This window comes from Pseudorca crassidens, chromosome 3 (genome assembly GCF_039906515.1).
Source record: "Pseudorca crassidens isolate mPseCra1 chromosome 3, mPseCra1.hap1, whole genome shotgun sequence".
Taxonomy (NCBI): domain Eukaryota; kingdom Metazoa; phylum Chordata; class Mammalia; order Artiodactyla; family Delphinidae; genus Pseudorca; species Pseudorca crassidens.
In genome coordinates this window covers 18,574,077-18,597,672 of record NC_090298.1, presented here as the reverse complement: position 1 = coordinate 18,597,672, position 23,596 = coordinate 18,574,077, and the positions used below count along the sequence as shown (strand labels likewise).

Here is a 23,596-nt window from a genome sequence, read left to right as displayed (position 1 = left end):
AGAGCAAATGGTATATTTTCTATTATCATCTTCTTCATACACACACACACACACACACACACACAGACACACACTCACACACATATTCACCTGCTACATTCCAACCACACCAAACTCATTGCAATTTCTACGGAAGATGCTGTGCTATTCTTCCTTCTGCATAGAAGGCACCACCTTACATGAGCATTTCTATTAATTTTTTCCTGTTCTTTAACATGGCTCTCACTCATGTCCCTCACCAAAGAATTCCTTGAGTACCTCAGGGAAAGTTGATCCCTCCTTACTTTCTTCCCCAAATGTTACCATTTCTGTCCAAGCACCTATGAGACTTAAAGGTACTCATATTCTAAATGCATCTGCTTCTTTCTACTATAGTTTAAGCCCCTAAAGATACTTTGCCATATCTATATCTGTGTCGCCATGATAAAGGAAATGCTTAAAATATACAGGGTGTTTAAATTTCTTTTAAAAAAAAATCATGTTGGTTTATTGTTTTAATTTCAGATGCAATACTTTTCTTAGTATTCACATACCATGCAGAGTTCAACATGTTTTTAAAGTATTTAGAAAAATATTGCTTTACTGATTATATAAATGAGAAATATGAAGCTCATTGGAGAAAAGTAAATTTTTCAAGACTACACAACTTGCAGTAAATTATAGAACATATGTGAAAAGCATATACTTTCAACTATTGTGAAGAACAATATATATTAGAAGGTAAAATGTGAGAGTGGACATTCAAGAAGTTAAAAAGAATTCCCCCTCCCCCGATGGCCATGACTTACACTGCATGTGCCTATAAAACGTATATCTTGCTTAGGCATTAGTAACAGTTGATGAAATCTTTTCTTTCTTAGGGAAAATATCACCACAAACACTCAAATAAAAGCACTAGGTGTACTTCCAATTCTTTTTTTTTTTTTTTTTTTTGCGGTACGCGGGCCTCGCACTGTTGTGGCCTCTCCCGTTGTGGAGCACAGGCTCCGGATGCGCAGGCCCAGTGGCCATGGCTCACGGGGCCCAGCCGCTCTGCAGCATGTGGGATCTTCCCAGACCGGAGTATGAACCCGTGTCCCCTGCATCGGCAGGCGGACTCTCAACCACTGCGCCACCAGGGAAGCCCCGAATTCTTTTTTATTTTGTTTTATCTTAGTTACTGAATTTGTTGCAAAAATTATTGTCACTGAAATATGGCTTAGAAACGATGCCATGATTCTTAAGTTAATTCATTAAAATTATCAAAAATTTGCAGTTCTGCACAAAAACCTAGAGTTGATAACTTGCCCACAGAAAAATTAAAATCATTTCTAGTAAATAGTTCTGTAAAAAATTTTTTAGAGATAAGGTATATTAATTATATGTTTCTTCATTTTAATATTTTTACTTGACAGACACTTTTTGTCTGGTAATTCTATTGTTCTTTTAAGCTTTTAAAATTTTAGAACTGAAATACTGTTAAAATTTGTCAAAACTAAAATCTACATTTTAAAAATGGCCACATTTCACTGTTTCCCCTTTATGATAGGGGCATTCTCATCTGATAATGTGACAACTTTTATCCATCAGATAACTGCTTGACATTTTTTGTATGTGTGACACTGAGTTGAATTTCTTCCTCAGTGATGATGGGATATACCAGACCCTCCCATAGCTCCCTCTCACATAAACACACACACATTCTTCCCCATCTACCCCTGACACACACAATACACATCTGTCTTCCAAGTTTTGGATTTTTCCATAGCACTTATTACCACTTGGGATGCTACCATTTGCTTATTTATCTTATGTCCCATTATACTATTTTCCTCATAAATCTTACCACTAACTGAAAAGTATTATTTACTTATTATTCATCCTGACTCTTCCTCTCTCTCTAAAAAAAAATGGACTTAATTTAACTCATGAACCAAGATATCCTCAATTCCTACTGTGACAAAATAAAATCTACTCAAATATTTGATTCAATTTATGCAGAATTAAATTGAATAAATCAATTAAAGAAGTAGGTACAGACATCATCTATGGATGATTTAATATGAGACTTGAGTAGTGGTAGAGTTTTAGACTAATTTATTAGCTAATAGGAAAGTCTAGCAAGGAGTAAATGAATTGACTGCTGTATTGTTAAAAAAATTAAGTTTGAGGAACTTGATTTTCCTTTAAAATGATGCTTGATCTGAAAGTCTTATCTTTTTAGTTCAGCCTCGTATCATAAACCTTCCTTACAAGAGCTTGTTCCTAGTGTCTTTTTATCTTTGTTCAGCCTGGTATAAATCTGCTTTCTTGTTGCTTGTCTTGAAAAGCATCTTCTCTTTCAGATACATTTACAGCCTTCAGTTATTTGGGTTCATTGACAATTTTCCTTTCCATTCACTGTTAAGACCTATGATATGACTGAGAGAGTAGAGTCATTTCTAAAGGATACATTTTGTTAAGACTGAGGACTCTACTGTGATGGTGAAAATGGTACATGTTCATCATAAAAAAATGAACCAGTAGAGAAGAGCAGAAAGTAAAGAGCGATGAAAGCACAAGGAGTTGTGGGTCAGAGCATAGTATATGTGAGTCTTCTGCTCAGGGTCTTCCAGGCTGAAATCAAGGTGTAGGCCACTGCTGCGACTGATCTGAGGCACAGAGTTTTTTCCCAAGATTACTTGTTTTGGCAGAACTCATTTCTTTATGGCTTTATGACTGTGGGCCCTACTTTTTTGCTGGCTGTTGTTCAAGATCCGGTCTCAGTTCCCGGAGGCACCCCAGGCACTTGTCAGGTGGGCTCCTATATCACAAATTTACTTCTTCAAGGCCAAGAGATCATCTGTAGTAGCTCCTTCTACTAAGGCTCACATGATTACATCAGACCCTTCAAGCAAAATCTCCCTTGTGGTTAACTGGATGTTAAGTGATTAAAGACCCTGATTATATTTCAATCATTTATTTTTCCATAAAACTTAACAAATTCAAGGGGTGATATCCCATTCAGTTCAGAGGCCTGTCACACACTCAAGGGCAGCAAATTTTACAAGAGATTATAGAAGAGATTATCTTGTCCTTGGGGGTGAGAATTTTGGGGACACCTTGGGAATTCTGTCTACCAAAGCTACTTTTCAAATTCCTCAAAATATAACTCTAGCTCTCCGTTTTCACTCAACATTATCTGGAAACATGATGAGGCCTGGAAGAGCACAGGGAATTATTCTTTTGTATTTTATGCCAAAAATTGCTCATCCCTCTTTGAAATGAGAAAATATTTTGGTACTTGAATATTTTATGTAGTTTTTCATGACCTGGACCTCAGCAAAGTAAAAGCAGAGAAAGTGGCTAAAAACAAAGAATCAGAAAGATTATATCTTGCCCAATTTTTTCCTTTTATATTCTAATGAACAATTAAATATATCCTACTCCATTTCTTTTTTAAATTTATTCATTTATTTGGTTGCTCCAGGTCTTAGTTGTGGCTCGCCAGCTCCTTAGTTGCAGCAGGTGGACTCCTTAGTTGCAGCATGCGAACTCTTAGTGGCAGCATGCATGTGGTCTAGTTCCCTGACCAGGGATTGAACCTGGAACCCCTGCATTGGGAGCACGGAGTCTTAATCACTGCGCCACCAGGGAAGTCCCTCCATTTCTTCACAGTTTAGGTTTCTTACTGTACAACTCCCTACGATATAATTGTTTCCTGAAAATCCTGGTTTCACTAACCTTCCTTTATCGAAACATCCTGAGGACAAAGGAACTACTCAACTAAATTCTATTTAATCAATCATTTTCTTACTTTTCTAGAAAGGTTCATAAAACTGAATGCACCCCAAGCAGTACCACAAAATTTTCTATTTATTGTGCGAGAGCTAAATTATTTCCACTTCATAATAATGGATTTCTGTTATGGAATATGATTCATTTCCTAACAATAATAAAAAATCCTGTTTTTTCTATACTTGTTTCAGATAAGAGGATTTTTGTTGATTACAAAGTTAGATGAATTTCATTCCTCGCTGCCATCCCACCCCACCTCCTCCACAAAGAGTGGTGGGTAGTCTGTCAGATGAGTCGGATAAAGTCAATTAGAGAGAGATTGGTATTGATTTTTGTTTTTGCTCTTTCTGAGCTATCCGGTTTTATACAATGGCATTGCCTAAGGGCCAGGGTCACGAAGAGGTAAGGCCCTCTAGGATATTATTGTGGCATTTCTCCTACAATTTTCTTCAGTTGTTTGATCACTGCAGGAGATAAGTTTTCAGTCATAAAAGAATATCTGTATGTACAGATAGTTTCTTTCATCTCACTCTTTATCACCCTACCCACTAAATATTTGTCTACTGTGACAGGTCAGGAGTTCTTAAAAGGCATAGATTATGTCTAATCTCCGAAAACAAAATATAGAAAAGGTTTTGGAATTCTCCCTTCATTCCTGGGTTTGAAATGGACTCCAAAGTGGGAAGTCAAGTCCATCAGAGAGCAGTGACATGTTAATTAACTAGGTAAATAAAATTGAGATCTTGTCTAGAAAGAATATGCCTAAACCTACAGACAATCAGAAGCATTCCGATGTCTAGGAGAAGTATAGAGGGAAAGGATGAACAATTGGTACTAATTTCTACATTTTAAGAGAAGTTAATTCTGGGCCAAAGAAGGGGGTAAGTATCAGTCAAGGCAGCTCAAATAGCCTTCTAGGCAAAAGGACCTGAGATGATAAAATCAAAATCGTCTTACACTAGAAGTTAGGGGTAACTATGATAAAAAATTATATTGTTTAACATTCATCGAGATGGCATTTAGAGTTTACAAAACACGAAGTATATTTCTATATGTTCTTTAACTTAAACTAGCTTGTACAGCTTATAAATTATACATCACTCAGGCATCTCTTATGGCACCTGATTTCTCTTGAATACATCAAATGATGGGGGACTTACTACTTATTCAAACAACTCAGTCATTAAACAAGATGGCAAACCTTATTTATCTTTGCCTCATTCTGTCCTCCTGGAATGTATCCCAGGTCTTACCACCATGTAGGCAATCAACACTTTTTAAAATTAATTTAGTTTTGAATGGTTTCGTTTGAGATTTCTTCTTTTTCTTAGCTTAAAGTTGCCATGTTTAATAATTTATTGTTAATTTCCCATTGAGAGACTTATAGAATAACCCTAACTGATATTCAATATTTGTAAAGGTTTATCCTTTTTTGTCTCTGTCTTCTTCATTCCAGGATTAACATTCGAAATAATGGTAACAGGTTTGCATTTTTGGTTTGAATAATATTTTGTTACCCTATTTTGTCAATTGGTTGGCTTTTCTTGAGCCTGATCCTTTAACAAAACACTGTAGTCAAACTGTGGGCTGATCAAAACAGTAGCATCATTATCTCTTTTTCCAGATATTATGTTTCTGTCTGTTTAATCAACAGTCCCAAAATCAACCATGACATATTAGTCAATAACTTTACTTATATTGCTTTAAGACAAATGAAAAGTCTTAGCAAGAAGACAGAAATTGAAGAAAATCAGTATTCTATGTAAACAGGTATGAGTTGAATAAATAAAAATATAAAAACTAAAAGAAAGCATCGAGTCCAAGGCAAAGAAATACATGAATAAAATTTGGACGAATTAAACAAAATAAGGGGAACGATTACAGGGAAGATAAAGATAGATCCCCCTGAGTGAAAATTACTGTGAAAGAAACTTAATGTCAAGTCCAAGAAGTGTTACTGTTTGCTATAAAAAACTTATAGATTTGTGAGTTTTTAAGGATTTCACAGTGATTTTCTTTCTTTTCTTTTCCCTTCTTCACTGGAAAAGCATAAAACAGCAATCTTGTCCTTAAAAGAGAGAAATATACCCACTTTATTTCCCTCAGGTGTACTGAGGCAAAATAGAGATATGTTGACACAGCAATTAGCACATCATGGGAGTCATACCAGAGGGAATTAATTTAGAAAACAGAAACTTCTAAAGGTCCCAGAAAATCACTATGTTAATTAACTATGTTAATGTTAATTTCATGTCTTAGTTTGTCATACGTGATTAGAAGTCACAGCCAGTGACCTTAAAGTTTTCATTTTAATAAAACACTACAGCAACAACATATTTCTGTAATATAATATTTCCAGTTATTGGGAACATAAAACTAATATTCAGAAAAAGGTAAATATAAGCAGTGTAAAGTGAAAAATCAACGATCAGTGACTCCAAGGACAAATTACAACCAAATATTTTGTCTCATGTTGTTCTTTAATCCTATATGTTCAAAGCCTTAATTCTTGGTCATATATCCTGATCATGCATTACCGTGCCTACTAATTCTATGTGTAATGCTGACAACACAAAGGACCAAAACTCTGGATATAGTCCTTGGCAGCAAAAATACCTAGACATTAAAAGTATTCAATAGAAAAGGATATTATTGTCAAAATAATAAAATTTGTCCAAGAAAAAAACATAGTTTGCTACACCAAATTTTTAGCTGGAATCTAAAAGTATCATTTCAATTTTGTTGTACTTTTAATTACTGCTTAATTCCACCAGATGTCAGTACTGGATAAGAGCATCCTTAATAGGTACTTGATCTCCTGCAGTTGTAACCACTCATGTGAAAGGAATAAGCCCTATCTAGTACATATGTGTGCATGTCATTTAAATGTATGCAGCTGATGACATGTACAAGTTACCCAGACACTTCTACAACTGGTCGACTCTTAAAATGTTTAACTTGTACTTCCCTTACCCACTAATTATTAAAGGAAAATGACCATTTGATATTAACTTGCAAATTACTCTGTCCACCATCGTTGCCACATCCTATATGAATGTATCTCCTCACTTTTGATTTGTCCTCGCTACAGCCATTGGATTTTGAAACAAAGAAGGCTTATACTTTTAAAGTAGAGGCCTCCAACCTGCACCTTGACCACCGGTTTCACTCTGCGGGCCCTTTTAAGGACACTGCCACAGTGAAGATCAGCGTGCTGGATGTGGGCGAGCCGCCGGTTTTCAGCAAGCCCCTCTACACCATGGAGGTTTACGAAGACACTCCAGTTGGGACCATCATTGGCGCCGTCACTGCCCAAGACCTCGATGTCGGCAGCAGTGCCGTAAGGTAAGAAAAAGAAACGTTTTCTTTTCTGTGTCAGAAAGAGAAAGAAAATAAAACAACACTCTGACCAGGCTTGCATGAATTATTTAGAGAATACGACGCTTGAAAATCACTTTACATAGTAAGTATAAGAATAGAAGAAAAAACATAGGATTTAAACAAAAACATCTGATATCAATCCCTGCAACAGGGTTTAGTAGTGACCTGATGTTAGACTTGTCACTCATGCTGGTCAACCTCAATTTTTTTATCCACAAAAGGGATTTAATAGTAAGCCTAAAAGGATGATTCTCATGAATAACGATATTAAGATACTTTCACAGTGCCTGAAATATCATAGATATATAATACATTTTTCAATTATTCTAAAATCTCTGTCCCTTACCCAAAGTTAGTGCTTGAAAAAGATTGTTTTACCGTTTTAAATTTGCGGCTCATTTTTTCACTGTGGCAGTTGTATATGCTGATGGAAGCATAATTAGAGTCAGTCTTAAGGTAAGAGGCATTGTGGAGTTGCTCAAAGCCCAGACTTTGCAAGGAGTTCCTTACTGGCATAAGGCTGCTTGGTAGTGAGTCAACAAAGCAATCGATGGAATAAGAAAGAGTAAGAAAATACAACCCCCCCGCCATAAATGCCACTTGCATTGCTGAAACATGGTGGGATTCCCTTTTCCTCCCTTATAAATCGATCCTACAACGTATTTTGAGACTTGTTCTGATTCAACTTTGCTTCCTCTGTATGCTTAATCCCTTCCAGGTGCCCACGTGCCTACAAGAACGGGGTGGGGGGGGGAGGAAGAAATTAACATACGTACAAAACGGGAACAGACTCATAGACTTTGCAGTTGCCGATGGGGAGGGGGCGTAGGGGAGGGAAGGACTGGGATCTGGAATTAGCAGGTGCAAACTAAAAGAAGAGAGAGAGAGAGAAACGTGATTTGTTCCAAACCTTCTAACTCTAAAGGGTTGAAGCTTATAGTATGCAAAATCCAAACCAAAGAACACTTTAAGTAGGCTTTTAAAGCAAAACACCACTCTGTCGACATAGGAAAAATACATAGACATATATCTCACAAGATTTTAAGCCATGGGGTAATTAATGGTTAAAAAAAAAAAGCATCCTTTCAGCGGTATTCTCAACACATTCATAGCATAGAGAAAAATTTCAGGATATGGCTTGAGAGCATGAAAGCTCTGCTCTTTGTATTTGTCTGAATCCATCCCCCAAAGTCGCCTGAACACTTTCCTTCTTGAAGCATGTCTGTGATCAAGAAAGAACTAAAAAACCACATTTGTCTTGGGAAAGGGAAGAAAAAGAGCAATTATTGAGTGCCCCTACATGTCAGGTTGAATGCTGGCTCATTTCCTCATTGGGTTCAAGTTGTTCTACATGCTCATATTACAGCATGATTCACTGTCAGTTAAACTCCAGAGAAGTCTATTTATTACCAGTGTTCACAGGGCCATTCTCAAGAATCTGCTACGTTAGTAGTTGTTATACATTAATCTGTCATCATTCATCAATCTTGTTCCTGAATACCCTGAGTGTGCTGTTGGTCATTGTGAAAGTGGAAAATGCCTGCTGAGTGGATTCATAGGTAATTTCAAGAATGTAAACAGAATGGAAGAAATATTGAAGGCTGTAAAAAAGTAATAAAAAGGTAAATAAACATGGATTGAAATTCTCTACAGTTCAATAGATGAGAATTGTGGGACATAGTGGGACACAATATCTTAGGGAAAATGCTAAGTTGTTTAATTTACTATATGTACTATTTTTTATTTTGCTTTATTTTTATTTTATTTTATTTTTTTGACTGCATTGGGTCTTCATTGTTGCACGTGGACTTTCCCTAGTTGTGGCGAGCAGGGGCTACTCTTCGTTGCGGTGTGCGGGCTTCTCATTGCAGTGGCTTCTCTTGTTGCGAAGCCCAGGCTCTAGGCATGCGGGCTGCAGTAATTGTGGCTTGCGGGCTCTAGAGTGCAGGCTCAGTAGTTGTGGCATGGGGGCTCAGTAGTTGTGACTCGTAGATTCTAGAGCACAGGCTCAGTAGTTGCGGCTCACGGGCTTAGTTGCTCTGCTGCATGTGGGATCTTCTTGGACCAGGGCTCTAACGGCTTCTTAACCACCAGGGAAGTCCATATGTTCAATTTTGTATACTGATAATAGCAAGATGAGGTCGAGATATGAATAAAATATTATTTTAATGAAATATTTTAAAACCAAAAAATTGGAGAGTTGAAAAGTAAAAAATACCACCCAGTAAAGGTAAGGTGAGAATTACAAACTTCTAAATATAAGAAAATGATTAGATCAAGACCCTGGTGTGACGAATAAAAGAAGGCTACATTTTAGAGAAATTGTCCAGGTACAAGCCTATTTTCTTTATCTGTTTGTTTGTTTGTTTTTGATGTCACAGAAACTAGTGTCTGACAAGTGCTACTTTATGTGAAATGAAATAGTATCCCCAGTCTTTTTTTCTAATGGGCCGCAGCCTGACTCACTGAAGCTGCAGACAGAGATGGATTTAATTGATCCCCGTGAGGGGTTGTCAAAAGACAGAGGAGCTTTTGAATCAACATGAAAGTTGTCTTACTTTCATTTTCTTGGAGTAAACAATAAACTTGAATCATGTCAGTTGAGGAATGTGGGGTATGGATCATCTCTTCTTGGTCTGAAAGCATGTTCGCTCACTTAAGAAAGATAGTAAAAATATGTTATAAAAAATAAGCATCAAAATGACAAGTTACTTGGCATGTGTAGGTATGCTCTGTTTGTTTTGTCTTCCTTTGCTTTACTGCATTTACTGCTCTGCATTACCCTTTTCATAGGGTTATTGTGGAAGGTATTAATTTAAGATTAGGTTATTCCACACCACTGGGTATTTTATAAATATTATTACTTCATCATCGCTGAGCACAGCAAAGAGGCAGAAAGCAATGACATTAACCAGGGATTGCAAAACCTTAGAAGAAAGGTTCAGTTAGGTGTAATGCCCCCAAATATACCGTATCCTGTCCCCTCTTGTTGTGAGCTTAATTTCTAGTTATTGTTTCCTTTGTGTTTCTAGCCTTTGCCTTTAGATGAACTGATTTCCTATCTCTAATATTCTATATCCTTTGACACTCTTATTATATAGTTCATGGGAATGATTTCTAGTGAGTCCAATAGGAGTATAATGAGTGTACCTACCATTAGTGAGGTGGGGCACTCTCTTAAGAAATGAAATTTAAAACAGGTGACTATTCAGTTACATTGGAAATTAATGTTTGTTTTGGATATAAGTGATTTAAGTTACAGAGAGATTTCAGTGGATAATTCTGCTCAGTATGTGCTATTTTTCTTTTGTTCCAAACATTTAAAAATCTTAGTTATCCTATGAATGAATTTCAAAATAAAATTTAATCGAAGTATTTTTCTGTATAAAATGAGAAAATGGACAATTCCATTCTAAACCTACTCCATGTAAGATGGGTTGGATAAGAGACTGATAAAGTAAACTAAAATCTATTTTATGTATATAAACGTCCATGTGTAAATTATTATAGTATTTAGTAGAACAATTGAATGGTTTATTTTTCAAGTTACCTCCTTTTGTTTGATGATATGTCCAACCAAAACCCATCACGTAATATCAAGTAGTGAAATTGATTAATAAATAGAAAACCATTATTAATTATCATAAGTAAAAAGTAATACATAAAATAATTAATAACTGGTTGTTAAAACATAAATGTCTAAATGAGTCCCACTTAAAATTATCTTATATTCCATATCTGGTCTGTACTTTCCATATCTGGTCAATGCACTTTTGGAAACATTTTTGTATCACTTGAAATTGATTTTTTCATTGTGGATTAGGAGGCTATCAGAGTAGCTGATTTTCATTTGAGGGCCCTTTCCAATACACCAGAAATCTTGTTTTGTGGATAAGCTCAAATACAAAACAAGCTTAGAGAATGAGAAGAAACAGAGGCCCCACTTATCAAGTGATATCCTAGAGCAACACATATAATTTACTTTAAACATTAATTAAATGAAATGGTAAAAATTAAAAACTTGAAAACTTGCTCGCTTTCTATTTTTCTCCTATTTAACAAGATTTTTGTAGGAATTAAATGAGGTATCGGTATAAAATGTTTTATTTTTAAAATTTTTTATAGATTGTATATTTTTTAGATAAGATTAGGTTCACAGCAAAATTGAGAGAAGATACAGAGATTTCTCATATGCCTGTTGCCACCACACATACATAGCCTCCCCCTTTAGCAGCATCCCCCATTGGAGGGATACATTTATTGCAGTGATGAACCTACATTTACATCATAATCATTCAAAGTGTATAGTTAACTTTAGGATTCACTCCTCGTGTTGTACAGTCTGTGAATATATTTATTATGACACGTATCCATCATTGTAATATCATACAGAGTATTTTCACTTCCTTAAAAATCCTCTGAGCTCTGTTTATCCCTCCCCACACCAATTCCTGACCTTTTCACTGTCTCCATAGTTTAGCCTTTCCACAGTGTCATATAGTTGGAGTCATACAGTATGTAGCCTTTTCAGATTGGCATCTTTCTCTTACTATTTACATAAAGCTTTTTCCATATCTTGTCATAGTTTGATAGCTCATTTCTTTTTAGTGCTAAAATGTATTCTGTTGTCAGCATGTACCACAGTTTATTTATCCACTCACCTACTGAACATCTTGAGTGTGCTTTAAGTCCTAGGAATTACTAATAAAGCTGCATAAATATCCATCTACAGGTTTTTAACCTGGACATAAATTGTCAGCTCCTGTGTGTCAATACCAAGGAGTGCAATTACTGGATCAGATGACAAGAGTATGTTGAGATTTGTAAGAGACCACCAAACTATCTTCCAAGGTGGCTGTGTCATTTTGCACTCCCACCATCAATGAATGAGAGCACCTGTTGCTTCACATCCTTGACAGCATTTGGTGTTGCTGGTGTTCTGGATTTTGGTCTTTCTATTAAGTGTGTAGTGGTACCTTATCGTTGTTTCAATTTGCATTTCCCGGATAACATATGATGTGGAGCATCTTTTCATGTGCTTATTTGCCATTTGTATCAATATATGTTCTTTGGTAGGATGTTTGTTAAGGTCTTCCACCCATTTTTTTTTTTTTTTTTTTGCGGTACGTGGGCCTCTCACTGCTGTGGCCTCTCCCGTTGTGGAGCACAGGCTCCGGACGCGCAGGCTCAGCGGCCATGGCTCACGGGCCCAGCCGCTCCACGGCATGTGGGATCTTCCCGGACCTGGGCACGAACCCGTGTCCCCTGCATCGGCAGGCGGACTCTCAACCACTGTGCCACCAGGGAAGCCCCTTCCACCCATTTTTAATTGGGTTGTTTGTTTTCATATTGCTCAGTTTTAAGAATGCTGTTTTTTTCCAGTGCATACAAATAAGCAACAAAAGGTTTGCCTTTCTTTCATATTCTCAACTACAGATACAATCTCATTGTAAAAAAGAGATTATGATGGATGCATTACTTGTTAAGAGCATGTATGAAGCTTATACATACTCAATTGTCTCACTGAGTCTAACTTGCGCTGAGTTTCTGGACAGTGGTTACCTGTGGATGACAAGGAGAGATTACAGATATGCAAACCTGAAATATTATAAAACTCAGGACTAGAATTAAGAAATATGAAAATGAGGGTCATCAAAACTCCACTTTTCTCTTTACCTTTGTTCACAGAATTAAATTCCATCCAATTAAAACAGCATTTTACCCTCTATTTCATGGCCTTCATCCTAGACTTCTGCCATTTTAGGTGGCAAAACCACATGCATCCTCATTGCTATTCTAACTCACTTCTCTTTCTTCTTATCAGTGTTGTCTTTTACACATCTATCATATTCACTAAAGACACTATATAACTCTTTCATGGTATTTGTCATTTTTAGCTTATTGCATAAATATATATTTACTTTTCTAACCACCATCTTCAAAACCAGAAAATGAAAGGGTGTTGGAGAGTTAAGAATATTTCCTTGTTCTTTAAAATACTATATGCAAAATTAATTTAATTTTAAAATTTTCTTGATGTATTTATCCTAATATATAAAGCAACTGGTTAATGAAATGTAGAATGTTTATGTATGTTTATGTGTGCATTTATAATTTTTAATTGGTTATAAGCAGATCTAGATCTAGACCTAGATATATAAATATAATAGCTCTTTTTATTTTGTAAGGGTCTGTAGACCAGGGTGTTTGGATATAATCTTTATAGGTCTTAATTTCTGCTATTTTATCACAATGTAGTCAGGGATATACTTTTCTTTTTTTCTTTTTTGTTGGTAAAATGACCATTTGCTTCTTAGCTTCTATAAATAGAATTAATGGAAGCTAAATGCTATCAGTGCATTTGCAAGTAGACATTATACAAAATTCAACTTCAAAAAATAATTCTCTCTCTCTCTCTCGAGTCCTAAACACTAAGTGTAGCACAGTTGTGAAAAAGTCAAATAGGGCAAACTCCCCACATGTTAACATGTTTAGCTACTACTGCAATGTCTAAATTCCACACTCCTTTTTATTTTTTTCCTGTAGTTTCTTTGAAATATTTTATAATATAAGTTTCTATCTGCTTTTTCTTTCCATGTCTACCATTTGTACACAATATCTCTATTCTTTTTATTGTACATTCTTTGCATTTTTTATCTACTTATGTTCTCTATACATTTTCAAATGATCTAAAATTTTACAATATTTCTTTCAGTGGTATTTAGTCCTAGCTGTTGTTAAATGCCAGTGGTTATCCCCACTTAGAATTAATTAAGTAATTCATGAAAGATAGTTTCTGATAAAGAGATGAACACGTTTTTTGTAAGGTGAGCTTTAAAAATGCTTTCTTATGTAGAGTCCAGTTACTTCTTTGGTATAACTCTAATTACTCGTTCAAATTCTAGTTTCTATTATTTAACAGAGAGCAAAATAATTTCTTCTTATGGCTTGTTCTCTTTTTTTTTTTTGTGGTACGCGGGCCTGTCACTGTTGTGGCCTCTCCTGTTGCGGAGCACAGGCTCCGGACGCGCAGGCTCAGCGGCCACGGCTCTCGGGCCCAGCCGCTCCGCGGCATGTGGGATCCTCCCAGACCAGGGCACGAACCCGTGTCTCCTGCATCGGCAGGTGGACTCTCAACCACTGCGCCACCAGGGAAGCCCCTTATGGCTTGTTCTCTTAAAAAAAATACTGAAAGTTCTGATAGCAATTGGGAAAAAACATTTTACCCATAAGGTTATATAGGTATTAAGATAAAATTGTTAATCCTTTTTGAGTACTGCTTACCTTATCTCTTTCAGTTAGCATTCACATTGCGAATATTTGCAAGAGACACATCTGGTAAAGGACTTTTCTCCAAAATATACATTCTTAAAAGTCTAAGATGAAGGAGATGAAATAGAGGATGAGAAACTATTTTAATTGGAGGGAATAGAATTGTGGCACAAAGGTAAATAAAAGAGTTGAGATTTGGTAAACCTCATTTTCAGATTTTTTTTAATGCTAGTTCTGAGTTGTTTAATATCAATGACTTGATTTGCATATCTGTAATCTCTCCTTAATCTTCCTGCTTAACCATTGCCCAGAAACTCAGCAGAAGCCACTTCCAGTGAAACAATTGACGATATGTAAGCTTCCTACAGGTGCTTATCAAATTATTCATCCATCAGAATCTCCTTCTTACAATGAGATTGTATTTGCAGTTGAACAATATTAAAGAAAGGAAGTACTTTTACTAGTATACTCTGCTTATTTTGTTTGCACTGGAGAAAAGAGCATTCCCTGTACATTTATACCAACTAATGTTTAAGAGTAACTCATTTGAGAAGTTGTTGATGGAGAATTTAACTTAATTGTGAAGAATGAGAAATTCCTTTGTGAATAAACTTATTTTGTTTTCCCCTTCGAATGATGTATTCATTGATGATCAGCATAAGAGGAGCTATTGCAAGGAACATGTACCAAGATGAACAAGTTTACTCTTGTTTGCTTCAGTGGCAATTAACTAACAACATATAGTGACATTGTAATAACTTATTTGTATGTGTCTTTGGGCTGAGCCCTTTGGTCACAGTTCTTTAAACATCACAGCTATTATTTTACAGTGGTATCAACTGAGGCCCAGGAAGACCCAATCATGTCTTCAGTAAAGATGGAAAAATAATTTGAACATAAGCAGCCAGATTCTAAAGGTCAAAATACTAATTGCTCTACTGCTAAAGGTTAATCTAAATATATATCTGGGTTTTTGAGTTGCTTTGTAATTCTAGGATTGTTGAAAATACAAATAAATTTCATAGTTTTTAGTAGCTTCTAAAACAAAATAGAAATTCAAAACAAGTCAGTAAAAAATGTACAATATTTGATTCTTTAAGATATGGTAACTATGGGCCTTATTATATACCTGCAAGAATTCTATACACTTACATAGGTTTCCCTGGTTTAAACCTTACAATAACTTTAAATCTGAAAAATGTTTAATTCAACTATGAGAAAATTGACATTGTTCAGGCTGGAAAAATAGAAACAAAATGTACCATTCTTTTGTTGACATTTTTTGTACATATGGAAAAAAATCTTATTACTTATTACCTTTCATTTTTCTAGACAACTACAAAGTCCTTATAAGATTTAGACATAACTAAGAATTTATTGACAAAATCCAGTGGATTTGTGATACAGATCTACAGCTCTAATTTTTATGAGGATTGGATCTTGGTAGCCAATGATGAATTTGCTTTTATTTTAAGATATTTTATAGTATTCTAATGATACAGTGGCTGCGTGTCCAGATATTAGGATGGTGAACAGTTTTTGAGGCTATCTTGTTATGCTTCACATAGCTCCTAAGAATGAAGGAATGTCCAAGTCTGTGATCTTTATTACTGACTTAAATGTTTTGGGTTTACATTTTACCTGCTAGAGGTTAAGTTTCTTTGCTTTCTCTCAAAGTGCTGAGTGCTCTATGTAAGTGCAAATTTCATAGCTGTTTCCCTTCTCTCTATAATTTATATACATGCTCTTAGAGAATAGCCCTTTTCTCACAGTTGTTTGAAATTTTAAAATTATTTTGATTTTTTAAAGATTAGTTACTTTAAATATGTAATAAATAGATATAAATCCTTCTCCATGGAAAATATTGTAAGAATCAGGATCCAGTTTATAAGCTGCCCCATATTATTTAATAAGAGAATGTGAGTAATTTTCAGAGAAAAATGAGCTAAAGAGTAGATAATCACAGGAGAAAATGAAAAATCAGTTACCAGAAAAAGAAAAACCAAAACAAAACAGTAAATAAAAGTTTTCTTTCAAATATGGTGTCCATATTTGGGTATCAAATGGTAAATGACTCTAGTTAAAATGGCATCTTTCTTCAGAGACATTTGGCCGTGGCCTCCAGTGACAGTAAATAAATCCAACTTGATTAGGAATGACAGGCATTTGATTCAGTTCAAGGGAACAGTTGTGATAAAGCTATATAAAAAGACTTCAGAATAAATATGTCTAAATACTCAAAATATATAAAACAAATATTTCCATGTGTGAGTGTGATCAGGTCATTATTAAGAGGAAAAGTTAGATGTCCTTATAAAATAATTAAATGCATACAGGCAAGTACAAGATATTATGGATAGAACAATAAATTCAATCTTACTCTAAAGAAACTCTCTGTATAATCATGAAAACAAAATACAATTATTTTGCTCTTCTCATTTGAGAAAGACTGTTAATACAAATTGAAATAGCTAAATAAGATGAAAGAAGTAAGAATATAGAATTTTGTAATAAGGAGGCAATAAATGCTTCCTACAAGAATTTGGCAAGGCTTCATGGGAAGACCTTGAGCAAAGGCATAATCACATTCTTTACTTATTTACCCAGGTATTATTGTCCATATTTTTAATAATGAGAAAACTGCCATGATATGCTTGCTATCTAAGCTCTTAAGTGCAGAGCCCATTTTATATATATATATATTTAACATCGTTATTAGAATATAATTGCTTTACGATGGTGTGTCATTTTCTGCTTTATAACAAAGTGAATCAGTTATACATATACATATATCCCCATATCTCTTCCCTCTTGCCTCTCCCTCCCTCCCACCCTCCCTATCCCACCCCTCTAGGTTTTCACAAAGCACTGAGCTGATCTCCCTGTGCAGAGCCCATATTTAATCATTATTTGCTTAAACTTTATTTTCTTTCCATTAGAGGAAGCTGTTTTGAGGTCTCTGAAAAATAAACCAAAGGCCAGGTGTAAAGCTTTGGGAGCAGACGAGGGTTAACATCTAGAAACGTAAGATCATACACAGTCAGCAGACCACATATGACTATTAAAAAATAACTAAAAAAAGACTCCCAGAATGAGGAAAGCATAAGCAACTTTGAGGAAAAGTATAGCAATTATGATTTTAATAATATGTAGAATATAGTGTATTTCTTTTTCTTTAGAGAGCTATTTTATTCGTATCACATGCTTCCAAATAGAATTTAAGGACAGAATAGTTCTGCCTTTATTAATTTAATAATTTGATCTAGTGTTTAACTTCTCATCAAACATTTAAACCAAACGACGGAGCTATCTAAACTAAGATGTAATCTGTGATGAGGAAAATAAGAATGAGGAGGAGGGTTAGGAAAAAACAAAACTAAAAGGAACTAGTAGGAAATTAGCAACTACTATTTAAGGAAGTTTGAGAGAAACATATTAGGATTCCTCAGAAAACAATTTAATTGCGATGTTGATGAAGCAATTACAATCTAAGTGTTGTATGTGGCTTAAATTCTTAGTAAAGTGTTTATAGAAATAAATTGAACTGAATTTACTTTCATTTAGTTATCTGCCACCAGACCAAAAAAAAATTTAAAAAACAAACACTAGCAAAGAGTGAAGAGTAAAGAGATTTTGATCTATTATTAGTACCTGGACAAAGTATTTCCTACCTTGACCTGAGTCATTACTCTTAACATTATTATTGCTTAAAAAATGAGATGTAATACTTTTATTTTTTTATTTTTTATTTTTATTTTTTTGTAATATTTTTAAAGTACTCTGTATCATCAAGTACTATTTTACAAAATGTGTTTGAGAATTGGGACAGGGTCAAAGTTAGCTTTTCCATTAACTGTGAGAAAGCTTTTAGGCAAATTAAAAGAAACAATTTTAAGGGGAGTGTTTACCTAATGAAGAGAACAAAACTTTAAGGCATTTCTGAAAACTCATTTTCAGAAAAATAATAAAATTGTTCTCTGTCGAGTGGTCTGCACAGATTAAGTTAATGCATTAATTTTTGATTTCCATTGAATTGTTAAAACAAGTTTCTTATCAACAGTCACTGTGCATACTTTTTATGAACTATAGATTTGTATCATATATCTATCCTAAGCATCTTTTTTAATTTGAATTTCATCTACTCACCAAGTAAGTATAACATGACTCAAACACAGTATGTACCTAAAAGTTATACTCATTTAAACTGGGGAGTTGGGCCAAATTAGACAGTTTATATTATATTGTGATTTTTGCTGAAACCCGGCCTCCGTACACCAGCACCAAATTGAATCTCCAAGACAGATTTTTGGGTGAAGTAGAAAAGAATAGCTTTATTGCAGGGAGCCAAGCAAGGAGTACAGGGCAACGAGTGCTTAAAAGACCCAAACTCCCGGAAGGCTTTCAGGGAAAGGTTTTTAAAGACAGGGTGAGGGAATGGGGTTGCAGGGTGTGTGATTAGCTCTTGGACGTTTTTCTGATTGGTTGGTAGTGAGGTAATTGTGAGTCAGCATCATCAACCCTCTGGTTCCAACCAGTCTGGGGTCTCCGTGCTTGTGGGCAGCATGCAGTTCCTTTCTTCTACCTGCTGGGGGTTTCAGTATCTGCAAAACAGCTTAAAGGACATGGCTCAGAAGATCCTTGACTTTGTTTAATGGCCAAAGTATTATCATTATTTTGTCTTGTTTGACTGTTTTCCTTTCTTTCTGTATTTTCTCACTTCTCTAATTAAATTTATTCTTTGAGTAAAGTGTTTCTACAGACAAAAGGCAGCTGGAGGACATGGGTGGGAGTCTATCTTGGGAAATCCTCATAGGGTCGTGCTTGGTTATGTGATTAGTTGCAATTAAGATATCAGTCTACCCTTAGATTGAATGTGGATTGTAGCAAACCCAAAGTAAACCAGTGATGGCTAACTCTGGGACGGTGATTCTCCTGAAACTGATCTAGACACTTTATAACCGGGTCATGTCTTCTCTGAAAATATCCAGGAAATTTAGGAGTGTTTTCATTGTCAGTTCATTGATGGCCACATCCTATCTATGTCTCCTAATTGCTATAGTGGGCAAAATACCACAGTAGAATATGGCTATTGTCTAATGTTTATCATTCAGTCAGGCACAGGGATCAGCCAGTTACACAAAGGTAGGACCTTAGGAAAACGCCAGGACCTAGTGTTAAGAGCCTCACCGGCTATGGGAAGATGCTGAAGACGTTTTTACTGAGTAGAAAATGTTCAGCTAAGAAGGCAGTAAGCTTTCTAAGAGGATAACATCCAGAGGAAGGGGTATCAAACATCACAAGGTGATAGAGATAAAAACTAGACACCAGAAAATAGTGAATGAGAACCAAAGCAGCATTGTAAGAAATAAGGCCTGGCTATTGTGCCCATGGTTTGTACTTCAGGTATTTGGGGTTGGGGGGCTTCGTAGTTCAGGTGTTTTAAATTTGAAGGCTACATATGTCACAACTTTGTTCTAGAACAAAGCACACATTTGTGTGATAGGAAGAGTTTTCTTTTTTAATTGAAAAATAATACAAAATAATCCATAATGTGGAAAGAGAGAGGGAGGAAAGGATATATACACACACATACATACATGTACACACCCCACATGAATGATTCCATACCTAGGTACATATATCTTATCTCATTTTGTGTATACCACACTTACTTTTATATTGCTAGGTAGGTATTATTTTCCCAAATTTTACAGAAGACAAGGAGAACAGACATTAGGGAACGAGATTCCTAACCTAACTGCACAAGGTAAGTGAAGGAACCGGTATATCACCCTAGTTCTTTCTCCAGAAAGTTCATGTTCTTAATTCTATATCTATTTCTTTGCCTCTCAGGGGTGGTTGATTTATGGAATGCAAACTCTATGTCAGTGTTAGACTGAAATGACTAAATAAATGAAATTTGCTTACTCACCTTCTAAGATATTGGATTTTGGTTGATAGAAAGATAAAACAGAGATAGGCACATTATTTTATGTATGCAATAAGTAAGTTCTTGAATTTTTAAACACATTACCAGATAGACCTAAATTTAAAATGAACTGTGGGTGTGTAATGATTCATTGTGCACAGATTCTGTTTGACTCAGCTTTCTAAACTGTAAAATATGCTGTAAGAATTAACTAGAAGTAAGGTGATCTATTGTCACAGTTTTTACTGGGACCAAGGAGTTTTTTGGATCTCAGGATATTCAGCACTAGTACTGAGAAAGTCCTCTGCAAACCAGAAAGGTTTTGTTGTCCTAAATAAGACATTCCTAAAACCCTAAATAGGGTTGAAGTAGAAATATTTAACTATTATATAGGTAATAAGAATAGGATCTTTGCATTGATTCAATGTAGTGTTTAAGTTCCAGATGCTATAACGTGCAAATAACGTCCCAGGTCCTTGGCAACACATAGATGAATAAAGTAACCTCAAGTAATTTAAAGGGCCTTGAGTAAGAAAGACAATCACAGGCACAAAATGTATATAATCTGTCTTATGTTTGCCAAAATCTGCAAAACAATTGAGTGCTATGAGCATCAGAAAAGGACCTATTCATTGCAGAGATTTGCAACAATGCAAATACGTGCAGAAGAGCTTTAAATAATATCATGCAGTTTAATTAGAGTAAATGAGAAAAGAAGAAAGGAATTCCAAAAACTGGTGGAGTTTCTACTTAAGGAATGGCAGCATGAGGAGCTCTGCAGACATGCTCCCAGTTAAACAGCATAAATGGTGAAAATTATTTTTTAAAAATTACAATCATATATGGTCTCTGGAAAATTTCCTAAGAGCATATAGCAAATGAAGAAACATTTATTCAAGAAGATCTATTAAAACACGATAAGAACATCAAGAGACTGTGGCACTTGACCCCAGACCTGTTTCTTCCCTTCCACTCCCATCTCCCAGCTCAGCCTGATAGAGATTTCTCTCTGGACTCTGCATGGAATGGCTGAGAAAACATGGCTCCTCTCTCCTCAGCTCTCAATCATGGGATACAGTATCTTACCAGGAGGGGCAGGATGCCAGCGTTTCTCATCTTCTCCAACTCTGAGTTTCCAGAAGCGAAATTCCTGGTGAGTGTGGTTGAGATTGGCAGTTTATTTCCTCCACTCACTCCACTTCACTCACAGGGCACAGGCCCTACGGCAGGCAGTCTGATAATATAGGGCCTCATGTTGCTTTTTGCACTCCCATAGAGTCAAAATGAGAAGACCATCATTCCTCCATCCACTGCCGGCAGCAGTGATGCAGAGAATTTCCCAGGGTAAGAGAGCCCGTAGGATTGGAGAACTTTAGCTCTTCCCAAAATATTTTCCTTTATTTTTTTCAGTTTTAAGAGACATAAAATAATAAAAGTACTAAGTAACAATGTTTTATTGTATTTTTTACTGTATCAGTGTACTATAGATAACAATATATGTATTACATACATGTATAGATATATAATAGCACATGGCTACCTAGGAGTAACGTTTCTTTATTTTATTAGAATTAAGTTAATATAAATTTGAATCTAAGTTAAGCTGCATATGGTAACATCTAGAGCAGATAATAAGAAAATAACTCAAAAATATTGTGTAACATTATTAAAAGAATTAACATTCCACTAGAAAATATACACTTAATGAAAAAGAAAGTAGCAGAGGAGAAATCAGAAACCTTGCACCATCACAATTTTTATCCTATAGAAGTGAAATTTCTGGAAAATTGGAGCTTATCCCAATTAATGAATTAAATGAAAAAGTTTTGAACTAATAAGTTTAAAATGTTTTAAAACCTACCACCTACTGCACAACTTGAATATATGAAAATGACTGAATTGTTCATTTTAAATTGGGAAATTGTATAGTATGTGAATGAAGCTATTATTAAAAATAAGGCTTAGGAAAAAAGTAAGCATATATTTGAAAAGTGAGGCTTTATTGCAGAGCTCAGAGTAGGATATATTTGTTAAGGTTAGAACAGAGTGCTAATAGGAAACAATAATTAGAAAGTATGTTCCATGCAAAGTAAGAGAAATAGATTTCATTCTATATGGAAAATAGTTACAGAATCTCAGCATTGCAAGGTACATTCAGACTCTCCAATCACGCTCAAATTTGTTCCACCACATCTGCACCAACTATTTCGACGTCAATATTTGAGTAGTCCTGGAGCTTTATGGTTTTCTGAGGAAACCCGTTATGACCCTGTGCAACTCTGACATCAAAAAGTCTTTGATAGGGGCTTCCCTGGTGGCGCAGTGGTTGGGAGTCCGCCTGCCGATGCAGGGGACGCGGGTTCGTGCCCCGGTCCGGGAAGATCCCACATGCCGCGGAGCGGCTTGGCCTGTGAGCCATGGCCGTTGAGCCTGCGCGTCCGGAGCCTGTGCTCCGCAACGGGAGAGGCCACAACAGTGAGAGGCCCGCGTACCGCAAAAGTCTTTGATATACTTATCCAAAATCTTAATTTCTATAGATTCCATTTTCCTGTCCTATCTGTATCCCACTGAAACATAACAAGTAAATCTAACACCTCCTTCACATGAGTGTCCTGATCAAATTAAAGGCGGCTAGCATGTTTTATGTCTTCTTTCCTTCAGCCTGCATAGCCCTAGTTATTTCAACTACTCACAACCCATTGAATCAAATATCTTTCCAGCCTCTTATCTTTGTCTCTTGGCAAGATTCTGGTCTACAGGAAATGCTAACAGCCTTGTCCCCTTCAAATACATCCACCCTGTGCCCTAAAAGTGATGAACTCTTAACCCATACCCTAATTATACGTTTCGAAGTGTTCATTACTCACAAGATCATGTCCCACCTCCTTAATAGAATTTACGAGACCCTCCTTGACCTAAATCACTTATCTTTTTTCATGTTATTGTGCCTTTCAGATATTTTCCCGTATTTCCCAACAGCTTATATTTTCCCACACAAACTCTATGGTTTTGCTACTGCTGTTGCAGCTTCCTGAAATACCTTTCCTCCTCTCCTCACTTTGTCTGCCTCTCTCTTCTCGTGAATAATTCCTTTATAGCCTTCTAATGTCAGCCACACACCGTGTGCAGGAAGGTTTGCCTGAATCAATACATGTTGAACCAGGCATCTTTTCTTTGCACTCCTGTAGTGTCTTTTCTTTCTTTCTACCAGGCATAAAAATCATCTGTTTATATGTGTTTCCCCAACTAGACTCTTTA

The 23,596-nt window shown here is 35.8% G+C and overlaps 1 protein-coding gene across 4 annotated transcripts in view; it reads left to right on the top strand.

Annotated features, from left to right (window-relative positions):
* The window catches only part of CDH12 (cadherin 12), a 986,970-nt gene that overhangs the window by 934,115 nt on the left and 29,259 nt on the right, over nt 1-23,596 (top strand). For all 4 annotated transcript variants that reach the window (XM_067730428.1, XM_067730429.1, XM_067730430.1 and 1 more), the window contains one exon: nt 6,848-7,101. In XM_067730428.1, coding sequence (XP_067586529.1) covers nt 6,848-7,101 — 254 coding nt within the window. The remainder of the gene's footprint in view (nt 1-6,847; nt 7,102-23,596) is intronic.